The 19,933-nt window shown below is 37.4% G+C and overlaps 1 protein-coding gene across 1 annotated transcript in view; it reads left to right on the top strand.

Annotated features, from left to right (window-relative positions):
• Positions 1-19,933, top strand: part of igsf9ba (immunoglobulin superfamily, member 9Ba) — a 78,798-nt gene that overhangs the window by 22,186 nt on the left and 36,679 nt on the right. The window contains exons 2-3 of the mRNA XM_067365445.1: positions 2,478-2,675; positions 12,894-13,040. Of these exons, the coding sequence (XP_067221546.1) occupies positions 2,478-2,675; positions 12,894-13,040 (345 nt within the window). The remainder of the gene's footprint in view (positions 1-2,477; positions 2,676-12,893; positions 13,041-19,933) is intronic.

The following is a 19,933-nucleotide window of genomic DNA, read 5'->3' as shown; positions in this document are numbered from 1 at the left end:
CGGATTTCAACAAAAATATCTTAATTTGTGTTCCGAAGATTAACGAAGGTCTTACGGGTGTGGAACGGCATGAGGGTGAGTAATAAATGACATTATTTTCATTTGTGGGTGAACTAAGCCTTTAAGCTTTAAAGGTACATCATGTTTTTTTTCGCCGATAGGGGTCGCTAAACTCTTCAAAACAATAACAAAGGCGTAGATTGATGACGCAATAAATGAACGTGGAATCATGGAACTTATCGTAATTTCGATGGATCTAATAATGTTTATGGCGAAATAATGATAATGGGTGAGTGAATGGATGTTTTCAACATGACTGTGGTATAAAGCAGGGCGTGGCCGAGAATCGCGGGCGCGATTGCTAATGAGAGACAGATATCAGTGACACACGCGAGTCCCGGGGGATATAAAGAAATGAGAACATTTCATTCTACCGAACTACTCGCAAAGCTGAAATACTATCAAAGTCCCTTTAAGACAAGTCATTTCGTCATTTCACTCGGAGGCCATCTTTGAAACGCCTCTCGGGCATCCTGGGCATCATGCAGCTCCTATCTCTTTGAATGAGAAAACATCAGATTCTCCAAAACTGTTCGTCAACCTTACGATTAAATTTGATATTTGAAATCACCAATGAAATCTAACAACAACCGACTCATAAATTTAGTTTCTAAACGCTCGAATCATGACAAAACTATTTTTTTTCAGGCTGGATCAAGCTAATGCGCATGCGCAGACCTAAATGCGCGTCTTTTCGGAGGCGCGCGTCTGACTGAAACCGGTGATTCTAACGGCCGCTGAAGTGACGCGATGACTTTACCAGTCAGCGATTGGCTCTTGACTTTAGAAGGCGGGACTTATTCCGCCATATTGCGCGTTACACTTTTTCCCATTCAAAACCACTGTCTATGTTCAAAACAATACGAGTGACACGTCTATAGTCTTTGATACTACTCATATAGGTCAGTTTATTTGAAGATTTAAAATTGTGAGGTAATGCAGCATTGTTTCACTTGCTCTCACTATCAAACTGCATTTGAGTGTGTTAAAAGTTGTAACGTTAATGTTATTCTATGTATTAGTTTGTTGGCTGTATGAGACTTAACAGTAAGCTAGATCAACATTAGAATATCATACTGATGATATTCTAACATTTCATTGTGTTGAGCTATATTAGTGTTAGCCTAACATTTGCTTACCTTGTCTAATAACGTGCAAGAGCGGCGTCAAGTCAAAGTTGTGGCAAAGCTCTCACCACCTCGGAAACACCAAGGCAATATTGATCCTCGTTTTATTTCCCCTTTTGTCCCAAAGTTTGCTTGCCATGGTCCATAATGTTTGAATAAAACAACAAGCCACTAGACATTAAGCAGCTATCCAGTCTGTTGCCATGGTTACTATGTAGTACAAAGAAACCAGGGGTAATGCAGATATTACGTCACAGACAAGTGACAAGGGAGGGACGGGCACTATTTAAAATTGTGAATTTCTCTGAATTTACAAAGTCTTGGAAACATTTAGGATAATGTAAGTACACAGCAGAACAAAATATATAACACTGTGCAAGTGGTTTTTGGAAATTTTAATATAAAAATCTTACATATTGTGCCTTTAAATGATGTTTTAATAACAAAGTTTGGGAGGGGCATGTTCAGAAAATTAATTAACACAGGAGGAGCTCTGTTAATCAACTCAATTAGCATCATACAGCAGACTTACCTCTGTTCTATGACAGTTTTCCAGCATCTCCTCACTTCTAATTATTTCTATCCCAACCTGGGATGGCGGAGTACTCTGAGTTTGGGCATATTCTTATGTTTAATGTGGTAGCAAGGAAAGAAAGTCTGAGAGCAGTGTTTTTGTAACCTACTTTTTCTTACATTTTACTGTTACTGAATCACTTAGTTTTCCATACAGTGTCTCCATGGTGGAGAATGCACCGTCAGCAGGTCCTTTGATCCCGGAGGTGATTTTCTCCTTCATTGAGGCGCTGAAGCCATGCTAACTCTGATAGAGGAGAGAGTGCTCAATGGCTGTGGTGAAGCTAGCTGAAGAAAATCCATTCCCCCAATATATTTTCTGCTGAGGCAGGTACAGTGACCTTTAGCGTTCCGATAGGTCACCCATGGGCATGTGACGTGCTTGTGCATTGATTGCTAAAACTCTGGCCCTTCTATTGTAAAACCCATCCAAGTGTGAATTAGCTGAGATCAATGAGGTGCGTGGATAAGCCTCTTGTCATCTCATTATGTGCTTGGCCGTTCCTTTTAACAAATAATTACCTGAGAACTTTCACAAGTCCAGCATTTGGGAAACTATCCAAGTCTTCACAATAAATGTTTGCTTAATAGGACAATGAGCTGATTGACGCCTCATTTTGGGTTTAGTTTTTAGGGACAAATAGGGCAAACATGCACTTAAATCTGCTTATTTACTTCCTGTGCTGAATGAACGGGTGTTTTTTTTTTTGTGTCCAGGTGCCTACGGAGTGAGAGAGGAGCCCCAGTTTGTGACGGCCCGTGCAGGAGAGAGCGTTGTTTTGGGATGTGACGTGAGCCACCCCCTAAACGGCCAGCAGACTCCCTATGTGGTGGAGTGGTTCAAATTCGGTGTGCCTATTCCCTTCTTCATCAACTTCCGTTTCTATCCTCCTCATGTGGACCCTGAATACGCCGGTAAGCAGCAGCATTTTTGTAAAGTCCAGTGTTTAATCTCAATGAATTACTATGTAGACAATTAATCCTTGTCTAATAGAGCTGGGACAATACATCCATGCATCGTGAATCGAGAAATGATTCTGGATCGATTCTTTTCTGTATGTATCGTGATTCTCGAATCGATTCTGAGCTTAGTTTTTAACAGCAGATGGCACTGCGTGCTTTAGAAACAGCCATACTCTGCTTCCTTCCAATTCCTTACACACACACCACTTGAACCTTCTATAAAATAATCATTCATAAAGTTCGAAAAGGTTGAAGCGAATTACCAGGGTGTTTGCAGTGGGCTGTTTACATTAATCTCGCGCCGTAAAAGCAATCTGAGGTAGAGACCCGCCCGCTCCCGCAGGATTCTGTCCCGCTCCTGTGAAAAAAATGTTATATTGTCCCTCTCCCGGGACAATATTGTGCCGCGACATTAATGTTTTGTCCCGCTCCCGCCCACAAAAAAAATACCATAAAAGTAGATTATATAGATTTTTGTCCGTTTATCCATGAAATATTAAGTTATGTGTTGCCACAACATCCCAGCCTAATGTTTCTGATAAAATATTTGTTATTAAAGCATCAACATTCACAAACCACAGTTAGTTTTAACCGAAAAGTAAGCTGCTGCATGCATGCATGGTTTGGTATTGGCAGAATGCGTGCAAAGAACGCTCCCTTTATAATGACTAAGCTGACATCTCAGTTCATCGCGATCCCACAAAGTTCTGTTATAACATACGGAGCCGTGGACATGACATGCAGGAAAAAAATAGTAGGCTAAATCATGCGCAGGATTTACTAATTCGTTCCCTTGATTTATAAATCATGCGCATGATTTGTAAATCGTGCACACGATTTCGTAAATCAAGGGAACGAATTAGTAAATCGAGGCTCCGTAATAACAAAATGAATATATGCACAATTAATCTTTCATAATGTTTAAACTTGGTGTGTTATAATAATAGGATTTGTGAGCGCGCAAATTTCAGCACTGCATAAAAACTCTGGCGTTTTGATTGGTGAACGCTGCATTCACACGGGGCGTCGGCGTTAACGCTTCTCATTTACTTTGAATGAATGATGTCATGCGTTGCTGAACTGAATTGTGGGTTCCGTTGCTTCGCTTCACTCATGTTGCAAGCAGCAGAAGTTGAAGATTTCTCAACTTTTCAAGCACCAACACAGCAGTCAGCCAATCAATGTGTTGAATGCAGCGTTACATAAACACCTGTGGCCGTATTCACAAAACATTTTTTCTTAACACTAAGAGTTCTCCTAAATAGCAGTAAAAGTTCTTAGCTAAGAGTTTTCTCTTAAAACTTATTCACAAAGCTGCTGAGACAAACTTTTACTAAGGAATCGACTAAAGTCTTAAGGGCGGGGTTGACCTTGTTGCTATGCAGAATACACACAGTGATTGGCTGATGGGGGAGGAGTCAGCGATTTAATCATAGAAATATTGTAGAATGAGGTGTCATGTTTCCATATTAAAATAAAGGTTTTAAAATACAAATGTTGCCCTATTCAAACAAATATTTTTTAAAGGTCCCGTTCTTCGTGATCCCATGTTTCAAACTTTAGTTAGTGTGTAATGTTGTTGTTAGAGTATAAATAAAATCTGTAAAATTTTAAAGCTCAAAGTTCAATGCCAAGCGAGATATTTTATTTAACAGAAGTCGCCTACATCGAACGGCCAGTTTGGACTACATCCCTCTACTTCCTTCTTTAATGACGTCACTAAAACAGTTTTTTGACTAACCTCCGCCCACAGGAATACACAAGAGTTGCGTTTGTAGAGTGTGTTTGTCGCCATGTCGTCGAAACGCTGTTATTTTCATCCCGCAGTCCAATCACCGGGTCTGATTCCGGCTCAAATTGATAGGGTAAAATTAAAGACAGGTTTACAATAACACTGAGCGCATGCATCTCCATGTTATGGTAAGAGTCGGGACCTTTCCAGGCAAGGAGCGCTAAGCTACTGTCGAATCACAACACAGGAACCGCTGGCACAACCAGAACTCGTTACGTATTTCTGAAGGAGGGACTTCATAGAACAAGGAAGTCATCAGCCCGTTTTTATGACAGTGGAAACAGCGGTATACAGAGAAGTAAATTATGTGAAAAATACTGTGTTTTTTTACACGCGAAACATGAACACATGTTATATTGCACACTATAAACACAATCAAAGCTTCAAAAAACCACGAAAAAACAGGACCTTTAATTTCACAATATCTTTCCAGGTTGAAATTAAATTGTGAATCACAGATTTTCAGCAGTAATTCCAATTTAATAGTACATTAAAGTGTACCAGCATCAGAACAACATGAACCAGCATAAACCAGCCTGAACCAGGATAAAAATTCAAGGTGGCCTTTGCAGAAGGAATAGTATGTGAATTGGGACTCTGCCCCGAGATTTATGTTTGGTTTGATTAAATTTACCTGCTCATGATAGCTTTAAAAAAGCTGTTAACTGAAAACAAACCATTCAAAGTTCCTTTTGAAGTCAAAATTGTTGAATTTGATCTAATGTGCTGATTTTGTGTGAGGCTGTTTTTCTGTTTACTACTTAACGTGAAAGTGAGCCTTTTGCCTTTGACATGGATTGTGAAAAGCTTTAGTAATAGCTGCCTGCTAGCATGGCACTCATTCTTTTTCAAGGTGCATTACAGAACCTTAATTACCGCAGGTGTGCTGCTGGCCGTCTAGGTGAAAAATCACCTATTGTCAGCACTTCTCAAAGCACACACTTTCCATGACACTGGGCACAGAGTTGCGTGAGACCCATCCATCTCTGTGATTGTTTGAGATTATTTGATCACTTAACTGCTGTCAATCGGAAACTTCTATTGCTTTCTAAATTAAGAGAGCTCTGTTTTAAAACCTTTTTTAGCTGCTGCACTGTCTACAGCCTACATGGGCAGCTACCTTCTAAGGGAGTGTTCTAACTGCACTAGTATCTCATAAGTTTAAAAGATTTGGAATGCTGTTTATGGACAGCAACACAAAACGCTCCACACACTAGCCCATAGGAGACTCAGCTTGCTAAGATGTTGCTAAGCTTACAATATAATACTCTGTAACTATCATTAAAATACATAGCAAATGCAAATATTAAGTTAAAGTAGTCATTATGTTAAAGGTCCACTGAAGAGTGTTGGAATGCGCAGCATTATTAAATGTGTTGATGTAATTTTAATTGAAACAGGAAGACAGGGTGATATATCGAACAGCCCCGCCCCTTTTTTTAAATAGCCAATAGCGTTTTGTTTATGTTACAGCTCACCAGAGCCGTTAGACTCTGTAAAACCTCTGTTTCCTTCTAATCTCTAACCGTTTATCCTCATAATGTCCTTTATATCGCTTATACTGTGCAGAATTCAAATGGGTCCGATACCTTTTGTGGTCTGTGCCGACTCGCGCATATGATCTGTTCTGTGCTCTCGTGTCCCTGGGCCAGAGCAGACTGTGCTGCTCGCATTGCGGAGGTTCATGTGAAACGCGAAAACGGACTTCATTCGCGTCAATGGAAAGCATATTTACACTCTCTGAATCGTTCCCTATTCTCTATATAGTGCGCCATATGCGCCATTCACCATGTAGAAACTAGTAAATGCATGAATAAATGACAGATTTTAGCTGAGGCTTCAGTGTCTGTAAGAGTTTAGGAGGAGGCGGGGCTTCAGATTCTAGAGAGCATTTGATTGGACTGAAGATTTGACGAGAAACTGAAGTGTGTTGTGATGTCATGAAATCCGTGATCCATTTTAGCGAAAGGGAGAGACTGTAAGTTTTGAATGCTCATGTCTCCTAAATGCGAATTTTGTCATTGTTTTGGAACACACCAGCTTATTCATAACCTTAAAGGAACACTCCACTTTTTTTAAAAAATAGGCTCATTTTCCAACTCCCCTAGAGTTAAACAGTTGAGTTCTACCGTTTTTTTACGGTAAAATGATATTACGCAGAGGCTGTGACCCTCTGTTTGCACAGGGAGCTTGCCTTGCAACCAGGGAGACATTTGTGAGAGACGCTGCGTAATATCATTGTGCCTGCTGCACCCATGGTACAGCAGCAAAGTTCTTTGATTATTACGCCGGAATGAGAGTATAGTTCCTAGCCATATTGGCCTAGAAAATCGCAACTTTTAATTTTCCGTCGGTCTTAGTACATGATGTAACTACAGAAGAGTCAAGTTTTAAATAGGAAAAATATCAAAACTCTTTGGTCATTTTTGAGCGCGATGCTAACGGTCTAATCAGATTCAATGAACTATGATAAGTTATGCTAAAAAAGTGGTACCGCCAGACCCGGAGATCGGCTGAATGGATTCGAAAATGGTAAAAATCAACTGTTTAACTCTAGGGGAGTTGGACAATGAGCCTTTTAAGGTTCTTTTAAGGCTAACATATTCATAATAAAAGCTAAAAAACTTAAATTTTGATTTCAGGGGGACTTTAAACTTTGCATATTTAAAGGTGCTGTGAGCAATTTTTTTTGGACTAAAACTTACAATACCATAATATGTTTGCAGATAAGTTCACATAATTGTTTCTCCGAAAAACAATGCTACAGCCAGTTATTCTACTTTTAAATGTGCATTCTAGGGTTGTCACGATACCATAAAAATGTCTTACGATACTATACCAGCTGAAGTATCACGATACCAAGTAGTATCGCGATACCATGCAGTATACAAAATGAACCAAACTTTCATAAAAAACATGAAAACATGTTTTCTCTGAATAGCCTACTTCATTAATGAGAATGAATAACAGGCTTTTATTACCAATCAAATGAATCATTGTAAACAAAATTCATCTTAGCACTGCACAGAAGCTGTATGAACTGACATTACGATGTAACATTTATGCATTTACACTTCAATTACAATTGCATAAGTAATGTTATGATATTAATGTTTCAAATATAAAATTTGAATATAGAAATAAAAATGTTGGCGGAAAAAAATGATAGAATAGACCTACTTTTAGATGGTAAAAAATGATAGAATAGACCTACTTTTAGATGGGAGACTAAAGTCGCCAGTAGGTGGCAGCAAGTGTTAATGATCAAGTCAATGAATCATTCAACCGATTCGTTCAAAACGGCTGATTCATTCAGGAACGAAGCAAATGACTTTCTTAATGAATGGATTAGTGAGTCAGTGACTCGCCCAATTTGTTCAAAAACAGATTCATTTAGAAACGAAACAAAAACAGCGCTCTTGCTCGTGTCACGAACTATCAGGAGCATTTTTGCCAGCCTATCTTGAAATATCTAACCCTGACTGGAGAGCAGTATGTATATTAAAACATATAATACATTTATAATTAAAAAATCACGATTGGTATGATTGATAAGAACCGAGAGCAAACCCGCTATAACTTATTGATGAATGGAATTGCATTTGTCTGAATCGTGTTTCTCGTGTTTCTAGAAACAAACTATTTAATCTTTTCCAGAAGTGGCCAAATGAGCAATGGAAAACTGCGAGAATTCAGTCTTATATAAAGATTTTATGATGTTAATTAAGTGAATTTCAGACCCTTCCTTCAGATTAAATGACAACAACAACGTGCAAGCGCAACTCATTGCAAAATTAACTGAAGCATCAGGAAACAATAAGGCGCTAATTCTATAGAGCATTTACTACACAGGGCACAGCAGACAGTCAACGGCAGTCTCTTGTAATGTTTTTGCAGGCACGCATGTTCAATTGAAGTGTACCTGCCGCACATACAACATTCCTTACGGTACTGACGATACTACCGTTTAAAAAATACAATGGCATCGCCAGTATTTTGAAGCTTTAGTATCGCGATACTACCGTAGTACCGGTACACCGTGCAACCCTAGTGCATTCCGTGTCGGAATGTCTGTTTTTGTTTTGGTCTTTGTGATCCCGCCCACTGCCAATTTACCCAATACTGGTTAAGCACACTTAACGATTGTAAGGCTGATTATGAATGTAAATTGATACTTATGACTGATCGCGCTCAAACGCGTCCAGTCAGAGCCAGTTGCGTTCTGTCTGCGATTACAGTCGGTGTTCAAATTCCATGTGTGAGTATATAAATCGGCTCCAGTCGAAGGAAACAATTGGTATGTGTGTTCAGTTCAGTCTTAGAATGTTTCAGCTAATCGTTAGGTGTGTCCCCGGCTTTAGGAGATCGCAGATTCCACCCGACATAAAAAGCCTCGATATCCATCTAAAAAGCTCTATGACCAGAGCCATATTATAACGTGGATAAATGAACTGATCAACTTGAAGGCTCATCACCTTCCATTGTCATTTGTGCTTTTTCCTGTTGTGTTTCCTCAATCTGGCAACCCGCATGAGCATTTTGTCTGAGGAGGAGGGGGTGGGGCCAACTCTCTCCAATATTTTGAATTTGGACTGCAGTACCGCTAGCTGTAAATATTACATACTGCACCTTTAAAATATATAGATTTGATGTATTTTACTATGTTTTAAAAATATGTGTATTACAATAAATTCTGTTATTAAAAATGTATATACAATTTGAAATAAAAACTTGAAAATATATTTATAAAAAGAAAAAAATACATAGTAAACAAATAATGATTGTGGTAGTTATTGGGTTAATCTTTGCATATTTAAAATGTATAAGTTGTAGATATTTTATTATATTTAAATAATATTTAGTATAATATTTAATATATAAATGTAATATTTAAAGTTGTAAATTAATTTTACATTTTAAATAAAAAATAATATACTTAATATACTATTAGATTTTTTAAAAATACAAACATTTGTAATTTGGCTTTTTAACACTTCAAAAATGAATGAATATTTATCATTTGAAATACATAGCAAACACACATATTGGGTACAATTTAATTTGTAATATTGAAATATTAATTTTGAAATATTTTATATTTGAATAAATATATATGATATTTAAATAATAAATGCCAACAATAAAAATAACCAGCGAAGTTAGCTAATTACCTTCTAAGCCCATTGATATCGTTTTCAGTTCATACAGTCATTAGCACTTTCTCGGACAAGCAGATGAGAGTCCTGTTTTTCTGTTTGATCATGTGACATTTGGCCTGTTAGCTGGTTGAGATGTGTTTGATTAGGGTTTGGAGCTGAACTTGGCAGGAAGGTAGATCTCCAGAAACAGGACTGGGCACCTCTGTTTTAAACCCATATCCCTCTCTGAATGAGAGGTCAGGCTGGGAAATAATTAACTTATAATTCACATCTTTATAGTACAATTTCTCATAAATCCTTCCCACCCATAAAATAAATAATTGATTTTAGTAAGGGAGAGGAAAGGGGAAGTGAATTAACTATCATTCCACTATTTGGTTGTGGCCTCATTGCATTTTAAATTAGATATGAGATCTAATGTTCAGTTCCACTGTATATCGTCTCCTGTGGGTACTATAGAGTCGCCATGGCAGCTCATTTTGTATTGTTCCTCTACGCCACAAGGCTTTAGTCTCACAGTTTGGCTGGACCCGCACACAATTACCACTGAACTCCAAAAGGCTATTACTGTAACTCACAATGCAATTTTCTGCTGCAGAAATTCCCAAACTCTCTCCCTGTTGGCTACTGCCAAAGCTCCGGGTCTGATTCCTCAACCAATTTACCGTATTAGAGTCCTCATTGTCTTGCAGACAGACAATCTATGCAGCAATCATTGCAGCAGTTTAGATGTGATTTACACAGGCTCTCCTAAAGTGATTCTTAGCTAGAGGCAGATTGTATTCATTCAGGACGGGCCTGTTTACGGCCTCCTAAAACGCAGTGCACTCATTTCTGGCAAGAGGCCTGCAGGAAGATTTTGGTAATTAAGCGCCTAATAAGTTTGCTTAATGAACACCCCTGTGCGCTCTGAGCATAGAGTGCAATTTATAAAATAGCATCTCTTGAGGAGAACTCATATATGTAGCTCATATATAGAGGGTATGCATTGACGTCAGTTTCAAACCGGAATTGAGCGGCAAAACATTCTGCAACATAACTGGCTTTAGTAGGGGAGTCTGCAAAAATGGGTCTGTCTGTCTATCTATCTATCTATCTATCTATCTATCTATCTATCTATCTATCTATCTATCTATCTATCTATCTATCTATCTATCTATCTATCTATCTATCTATCTATCTATCTATCTATCTATCTATCTATCTATCTATCTATCTATCTATCTATCTATCTATCTATCTATCTATCTATCTATCTATCTATCTAATAGTTGTCTGATCAGTAGAGAACACATGAAGTTTAAATAGACTTGCATAGAACACTGCATTTAAACCTATAGTGGGAAAGATAGTAATGCAGTCCTTATAGCAAAGGTAGGCCTTTTATTTGCTGTTACATTCAGTGTGAAGATTCTCCCTGACTTTGATGCCCATGCCCGATCCCATCAGTACTTTATTACTCTACACGAAAATAGCTGTGATTTTGAAGGCCTTATTTTTTACTGAAAGACCGCAGCCTCCTCTGCCCCATGCTGTATTGATTTTCTGCTCTGGAAACCTGCTGTTTCCTCTCTCAGGTGCAGCTGTGATCCCAGGGCTATGATATCTACTGCTCAGTACACAGCAGTATGAAGTATGAAGGCCAGTCGGAACATAAACATGTGAGTCTGAGACACTCAGGAGATATCGGCCCAGTGAACAGTACCCTGAACTTGAATTGAAAAACATTAAATCCTAGCTAAAGTCCTCAAATAGGCAAATGAGAGATTGTATCTTCCTATTGGCCAGATCTGGAATGGCTTAGTTCAGTCAGAGAGATGCTTGACTTCCTGAATGTTTTTCACTTTCCGTTTCTATTTGTATTGTCAGTGTTGCTAAGCCTCTTACTAGAGAAAGTGTTACACTCAGATGTGAGCTGTGATACTTTGTTCTTTTCTATTTAAAGTACAGTACACTTTTCATTTGATAGTGTAGGAGGGCTGATATCAAGCGAATATTGCTTTGCTAGTAATGTTATACATTGCTCCACGTGCTGGCAGCTTGCTGCTTATTATTTAATCATTTTGTGAATAGCAAAATAGCCATTGGTGAAACCTTGGAAATACTACATAAAGTTGCTGTATGATGTGACTTTAAGATATATAGCTTATAACATTCAGAGTTACTATTTTTTATATTCATTTCAGCGTTTTTTTCTTTTTACATGCTGGAGTGATTAACTGTAATCACAATGGCAATACCGGGCTTTATTTCATGGAGATAACAACTAATAATAATCTCCATCAAACAATATTACACAGACAGCTAATTAAAACATAAATTTCCTGTTTCAGCAGTGGGTGCGGTATGCAGTGACAGCAGAGTAAGAGTCGTTTTAAACAAGGCAGACCCTGAAATCAGTGTAAAATGTTCATAAAAACCATTGAACTTAGAACTGAATACAATAGTTTATGCAAGAATGGTTTTATGAACAGTTAACAATGATATTCTCCTCATGCTTTAAATAAATAAGGCTTTTTGTTGATGCTGCTTTGCACTTGTTTCCTTTTTTTAATTGAAAATCTTTAGGTATTATTCACAATGTGTCAGTGTTATTAACTGAAATTAAAACTAAAACCATTAAACAAAATTGCTGCTTTATATAAAATAAATGTCAACTGAAATGCAATAAAATATTTTATTTCAGCTAGTTGCCAAAACATTTCTCATTTTCATGTAGTTAATTAAAATGAATAAAAACTAACTTCATTAAAAACTCAATTGTCTAGACTGGCAATATGTTTAATCTGCCCAATATTAAACCATTCCTTTTTTGTTTTCAAAAAAACCAAAAAAAAAAACAGCACATGAATGGGTGCAAGCACACCATTTTCACTGGTGGAAAACAACTGTGTTGTGATGAGTGAATGCAGCAGAAACTTGAAATCGTCTTGCATTGCTTCCGCATCACATTGTGAAAACTGCATTCATGACAAAGAACTGCAAAGATGCAGATATATCAATATCATAACAATCCATCAATACATGCACACACCTTATCCTCTGCTTCTGACATTGGCTTCTGACGCTGTGAATTGAAGCCTGCTGTAATTTTTATGAGTTTTAAAGCTGACTGAGGTGAAAATGAATTTGTGTACCAACTGTAATAACCCTGTTTTGTTTGCAAAAAAAAAGAAAAAAAGTCTCACTCTGTGCTCCTCCATTCCTGTGCTCTTTCAGGTAGAACCAGTCTGCATGGCAAAGCGTCTCTGCAGATTGACCAGGTGCGCTCAGAAGACCAGGGCTGGTATGAGTGCAGGGTCCTCATGCTGGAACAACAATATGACACCTTCCACAACGGCAGCTGGGTTCACCTCACAGTCAACGGTGAGACACCATCCATCCATCCATCCATCCATCCATCCTTTATACATTACAATTTAGAGTAATTTGTTATCAGAGATGACTGTGCCAAAGTAATGTCCATATGTCAGAAATGTACAGTTCTAAGATAATACAAGCAGAAAGGCAGAAACAGTGAGCTCATTAAAGCAATTATTACAAGTTGTGATTGAAGTTATTACAGAAAATTTGGCAGTTGTGTATGTTGATTCAGTGTTGCATCATCTAAAGTCCTCGTAGGGGTTGGCATCTTTTCACAGGTGTTTAGGTCACCTTCATTTTAGGCTTTCAAACTGGACAACAGAAGAAAGACAATAAAGCAATAGATCCCATTATAATCAGTGATGTTGTCTACATTGGATGCAACAAATCCCCGACAATAAACTGATGCCTCATTCTAGCACATACTCTATCATGTACTCCAAGCACTCGTGATACTTCTCAAAAGAAGGTCAAATGTATTTTCAATGGTTGTTTTGTTGCATCTATTGTAGACAGTTTCTAGCTGTTGCAGTGCGTAGACACAGTGTTAATAACGACCAGCTTGAAGGGTCTTGGGACATGACCCAGAGATAGAGACGGGTTAATAATATTAAGAAGAGGCTCTTCTGTTAAAGGTAACAACTCTTTCAGTAATTAATTGGGTATTAGATCTAATAAACATGTTGTTGGTTTAGATGCAATGATAAGTTTATTTAGCTCTTCTTGTCCTATTGTTGTAAAGCACTGTTGTTCTTGAGGGGTGAAAATTGAGGCTGAATCATAAAAAATGCTGCCAAAGGTTGTACATTTACAATTGTTTTTCTGATGCTTTTCATTTCCTCTTTAGAGAAATTCATGAATTTATTACTACTAAACTGTGTTGGAATATTCAGTTCAGGTTGATGTCTGTTTATTTGTTCTTGCCACTATACTAAATAAAAGTAATGTTTTGGTTATTTTTTATGAGTTTGCAGAGATGCTCAGCCCTGGTGGATTTTAGAGTCTTTTTATAGCGGGATATACTGTCGTTCCACGCGATTATAAAGATTTCTAAATTTGTTTGTTTCTATTTGCTCTCTAGGTTACGAGTTTTGCTCTTGAGAGTGGCGTGAGTAATATTACTAGTCATTTCATCAAGTTAAATTGTGTGTTTGGGTACACTGAGCAGCTGAGACAGATTAGGCAGGGTTATTTGTGTCTTTAGTGGTTATGATAATTGTTCTTTCTTGATAATGCGGAGCGATATGGCAAATATAAGCAGTACGCACGTTACAAGTTAGTGATCAGTGACATCACTTTGCTGTAGAATATCTATATCAGTAAGATCGGTAACATGCGATATAATTAATCTCTATCTATCTATCTATCTATCTATCTATCTATCTATCTATCTATCTATCTATCTATCTATCTATCTATCTATCTATCTAGACAGTTGGACAGATGGATGGATTTGGATGGATGAATATTCATTTAGTAGTTTGTTCTTCTGTGTATAAGGCTTTGCTTATATCTACATATGTGAATGTGTGTACTCAGTTTCTCCATACACAGACTCTAGATACACTGCAGGACGGAGCCGACATATATTTTTTCTTGTTTCTCTCTCTCTCTCTCTCTCTCTCTCTCTCTCTCTCTCTCTCTCTCTCTCTCTCTCTCTCTCTCTCTCGGTGTGCTCTCATCCCTTCCCCTTCGCATATAATGGATGTCTGCTTTTGGGGGTGGAGTAGGACTAATCGTGGCTTGATTTCATATTCATTTCTAATATCAGCAGTAAATCAGAGCTGTGAGGAGTGGAGGAGGATGTGACTGTCTCTTACCACTCATGAATGCCTGCTGCTGTGAGTAATATGTGTGGTAGACCCAACAAAAAAACAGCTTTTATGCTCAAACTGCAGAAATGAGCAATGTACTCCCTTGTGATTTTTGGTCTAGGTCTGTTGCCATTGTTTCCATCAGAAAACGTTGTTTCCATCTCCGTTAGAGATGACTTTTTGTTCTTGTTGTACATTGGAAAATAATGGGTCATGATTTTTTAGTTAGTATGTTACTGTGTCTGTCAAAGTATTACAGATGCCATGAAATCAAAATTAGAGTTTTGTCCCATTTAATTTAATCCATGTCTGTAATCTCTAAGGTCATCCTTATGCTTGTTTACTCCTACATGGTGGTGTTCTCGTCCTGGAAAAAGGATCAGAAATATTGATGACTCATCATGCACTACACAGATTTTTGTCCAATCAAATCCTGTCCAGAATATAAGTGTCCTGCATCCAATCCCAGACTAGCAAAATAGCAAATTGTAGTTCATGGCTGTGAAAGGGACTATCAATCAATATGTCCCTCCAAAACTTCCATTTCATTAGGAGCACAGGACTAAACTGTGCTAGTCAAGCGATTTCATAAGGGTGTTTAAAATAATAAAGGGAAGCTTACACTCAATATTATGAGCCTTAGGGTATGGGCTAGCATTAAAAAGAAACCCATCGGGCCTTCTCTGAAATATGCATTACCCTTGTGTCTAATAAACAGAGTAATATTTCACCAGGCACCACCATAATTTCCATTACACTAATGGAGATGTCTTCCATGGTGCCAAACTACAGAGGCAAATTTGGGGTAGCTCAAGCCTTTGGTCATGTCATGTTCCTCTCTCTCATTCTGTTTGAACATCGCATTTTGCCTGATTTATTATTTATGGGCATGGTTCAGCACTGCTGGAAATATATTATCTTCTACACGGTGAGTGTTTGCATTTTATTAGATGATGAATTTAATACGATCCATTAAGACAATATGTAAACTATCATGATTCACAGCTCAGTAATCATTGCCTGGGGGTCAATATCCAAAAGGCCCTCGGTCGCATATTAATAGTATCGCAACTCCGCTGTAGGCTTAAATCAAGTGCTGACATGGCAGATTAATTCCAATACTGGAGCCTTTTGTATTCGGATGCACTGCATACTGATTCTCACTGTACATAATTTTACATGTATGAGCTGCAGTGGCAGTGACAGTGCACGCCGGTCTCTTCTCATGTTGGTGAGAAATCGTTAGTGTTTGCCGTATTGATATGTTGGTGATAAGCAACTTTGTTAGACCTTTATAGTGTTTTTATTTAATTACATCCCCAAGTGAGATATGTGGGCATTCAGTGAACAGCAGCGAGATGAAAGTGTTCAGTCAATGATGTGGTCTTCTGATTGAAATTGCACAGGAGGGATTGAGTGTTCAACTCGTATTGGTACATTAGGAAGAAAGGCACAATTACATATCTGGAAAAACTACTCAAGCAAGAGAAAAAAGTTATTTTAGTTACCTGAAAGTTTGTTTAATGCAGGGGTTTTGAAACATTTTGATGCTACTGACCTCCAAATAGGAGATAATATATATATATATATATATATATATATATATATATATATATATATATATATATATATATATATATATATATATATTTCCATGTACAAAGTCTCATTTATATGGGGAAAATAGAAAATAAGTGAAACATATTATCTAAAATATTTACTTTCTATTAAGTATCTTTTTTTATTAGATGTATAATGCTGTCAATAAAAAATAAATTATAATAATAGCAAATGATCTCATGATTCCCTAGCAGAATGCAAAAATTTAGTAATGTCAAATATGGTGCTTTTTAACTTGTGTTAGAGTTTGGCACTTTTGTTTTGTTTAGTTAAAGGTGCCCTAGAATTGAAAATTGAATTTACCTCGGCATAGTTGAATAACAAGAGTTCAGTACATGGAAATGACATACAGTGAGTCTCAAACTCCATTGTTTCCTCCTTCTTATGTAAATTTGATTCGTGCAAAAGACCTCTGAAGAACAGGCAAATCTCAATATAGCTTTGTTTCAATATAGTTTCGTTAGCATGTTGCTAATGTACTGTTAAATGTGGTTAAAGTTACCATCGTTTCTTACTGTATTCACGGAGACAAGAGCCGTTGCTATTTTCATTTTTAAACACTTGCAGTCTGTATAATGCATAAACACAACTTCTGCTTTATAAATCTCTCCAACAGTGTGTAATGTTAGCTTTAGCCTGTTAGCCACACATAGGCTACTATCAAACTCATTCAGACTCAAATGTAAACATCCAAATAAACACCATACTCACATAATCGGATATGCTGCATGACGAACACTTTGTAAAGATCCATTTTGAGGGTTATATTAGCTGTGTGAACTTTGTTTATGCAATATATTATAGAGTCGCGAGCTTGGGGGAGGGGAGCGCAAGCATTTAAAGAGTGACACGCACAGAAACGGCGCATTTCTAATGATGCCCCAAAATAGGCAGTTAAAAAAATGAATAAAAAAAAATCTATGTGGTATTTTGTGCTGAAACTTCACAGACACATTCAGGGGACACCTTAGACTTATATTAAATCTTGTGAAAAAGCATTCTAGGTCACCTTTAAGTATTGTTTTTTTTATTTGTTTTGTTTTATTTAGTTTAGTTTTGTTTTGATTTTTTTTTTTTTTTTTTTTGTGTTATTTGCTAAACATTCCACATACACTGCAGCACTCTCTTGCATCCCTAACATGTTTTTACTTTGCAAGAAATATTTATAACCAAACAAGTGTATGTGGGTCATTGATGACAAATAAGGTTTTTTAATGTGTAAAAAAAACATAATGGAGATATAATTCATTTTGAAGTTTTATTGTGTTAACAATGAGATTATGTGGTTTTTATAATCAATTAACACTGCTTTTGACATTTTTTACAAGATGGACAAAATTTGTCACCAAAACATTTCGGTTTTACAGAATGACACTTTTGGTTATACCGAATGACTATATTTTCAAACAATGCTAACAGGCTGATATCTAGGTAGCTAGCAAAAGGACAATCAAACATTTTATATTTAGTACAAGTATTTAAAATATTATAACATTTTCCATGTTTTATAGCGATTGTTACCAAATGACCTGATGTTTCAGGACATGCGTATGGACAAGTGAAAACCATGAATTTTTCAAATTGTTAAAAGAGAGTAAGTTACTTTGCTTTATGACCATATGATCCTTTGCGGGTGTCTGTATGATGTCACATCCTGTCACATGATATTGACCGCATGACCTAAATGACCAAAATGGTCCCTTTATATCGGTTACTCCTAGTGACATCAATGAAATTAATTTTTCTGGACATTGTTTCTCATAACAAAGCAACGACTTCTACACATAATTTTAATACCATTTTGCACTGTTAATATATGATGTTATAAAATCATGCCACAATAATAATAACAATAATAAAAACATTTATTACATTTTAAGATTTTTTTTATCACAAATGAATTGGCTGTATTTGCCTTTGGACGGTTAAACCAAATGACCTTTTGACGCTTCAAAATCTTTAGAATACCTTTATATGTAGCAAAAATATAATTAAACTTTTTTGATTCAATAAAAGAGATCTAGTTTCAATACCTTACATACTCTGGATCTCTGTTTTTTATTATTATTATTAAGGTCTTTGGACAAAAAAAAATGACCTGTTTACGTCATTGACCTATGTACAACGAAAAATAATCTAAGTTAGTAGTAGATCAGTGCTAGCTGTTTTCACTATTGCATATGAGTACTATGAGTACTCTGGCTATGAGTACATGTTTGCTGCAGTGATATAGTTTGCTTATTTGTATCTCTGTTGATTATTCATTGTGAAATGAAGCAGCACCTGATATTTATTTGTCTGCTGTCAGACATTGAGGTGTCATCCACAGGAACAGTATAATTAGTGCTGTCAGCTCTCTGTAAGCGCAGGCTATTTGTATATTTAGCATATGCTTGTGAGGTGAGACTCATGCATATTCCAAACCTCAAACAATGACACCAGCAAGGGTAACCGTCTGCTGCACCTCACGTCCATGTTAAAAGTCCACAGCCGTTCGCTTGCAGAAATCACTGTGACTTATTTGGAAAATGCACAGTAGCTGTTTCTCCATTTCAGAGCTGCGATGGGAGGGCGAGCGAGTGAGAGGCGCAAGTGAAGGGTGTATTATTGCATGCGGGGTGCGTGTTTGTGTATGTGTGTGTTTTTGGCCCAGGGTGAATGAGTTCAGTGTCTGCCTCATCTTTTTTCGGCCGGAGAAATGTCACCTGTGCAGCTGTGGCGGGCGGCGCTAGTGCAAACATCTGTGAGGGTTTATTTCATGGCTTCCTATTTCCTCTCTACTGCCGCAGCGGCCATTCATGCCCTCCCTCGTTTGCATTCATGGTCAGTTCGCCGGTTCACTCAGTCACGTCCCCTCACACGCACACACACTCCTGGCCCTTAGGTGCTTTCCGAAATGTCGATATCAGGGATTGCGATGTGTAGATGGTGTGTGGTTTTTATATGTCGTCAGGGCATTTTACAATAAGACATGCATAATAGCCTTTTGGCTAAATGGCTCATGGTTGGATTTGCAAGCAGTGCAGCTTTGAATCTAAAGGACATAATGCCTGCTTGAAATTCACTACATTTGCTTTGATTGCGGATGTGTGATTGACTGAAATGAAAAAGATAGAGGCAGATTTTGCTCCTCCCAGTAGATTTTGGCATGAGGTTCTTATGAGATGTAACTATTTTATGACTTTTAATAAGCATGCATTGTCATGCCTTTAAAGATGACCCTCTCAGGAATAGTCCACTAGCTGACTTGGTCAGTTTGAGATGAAATGCTTTATGTGCATTTATTATGTGGGTACTTCAAAGTTTTTCAGTGGGGCGTAAAAAGTAAATAACTTTAAAATCAGTTTAATAATCACAAACCTTCTGCTTGCTCTTGTGGTTTGGTAAGCCTTTTCCACCAAAATGGTGCTGGCCTGAATTTTTGCAGACTGAACGATAATGATAGCTTGTTAAAACTTGTGA

The sequence above is a fragment of the Chanodichthys erythropterus genome, chromosome 17, assembly GCF_024489055.1.
Source record: "Chanodichthys erythropterus isolate Z2021 chromosome 17, ASM2448905v1, whole genome shotgun sequence".
Lineage (NCBI taxonomy): Eukaryota > Metazoa > Chordata > Actinopteri > Cypriniformes > Xenocyprididae > Chanodichthys > Chanodichthys erythropterus.
Note: the sequence above shows the minus strand (reverse complement) of the source record. Positions and strands in the feature narration are given on the sequence as shown.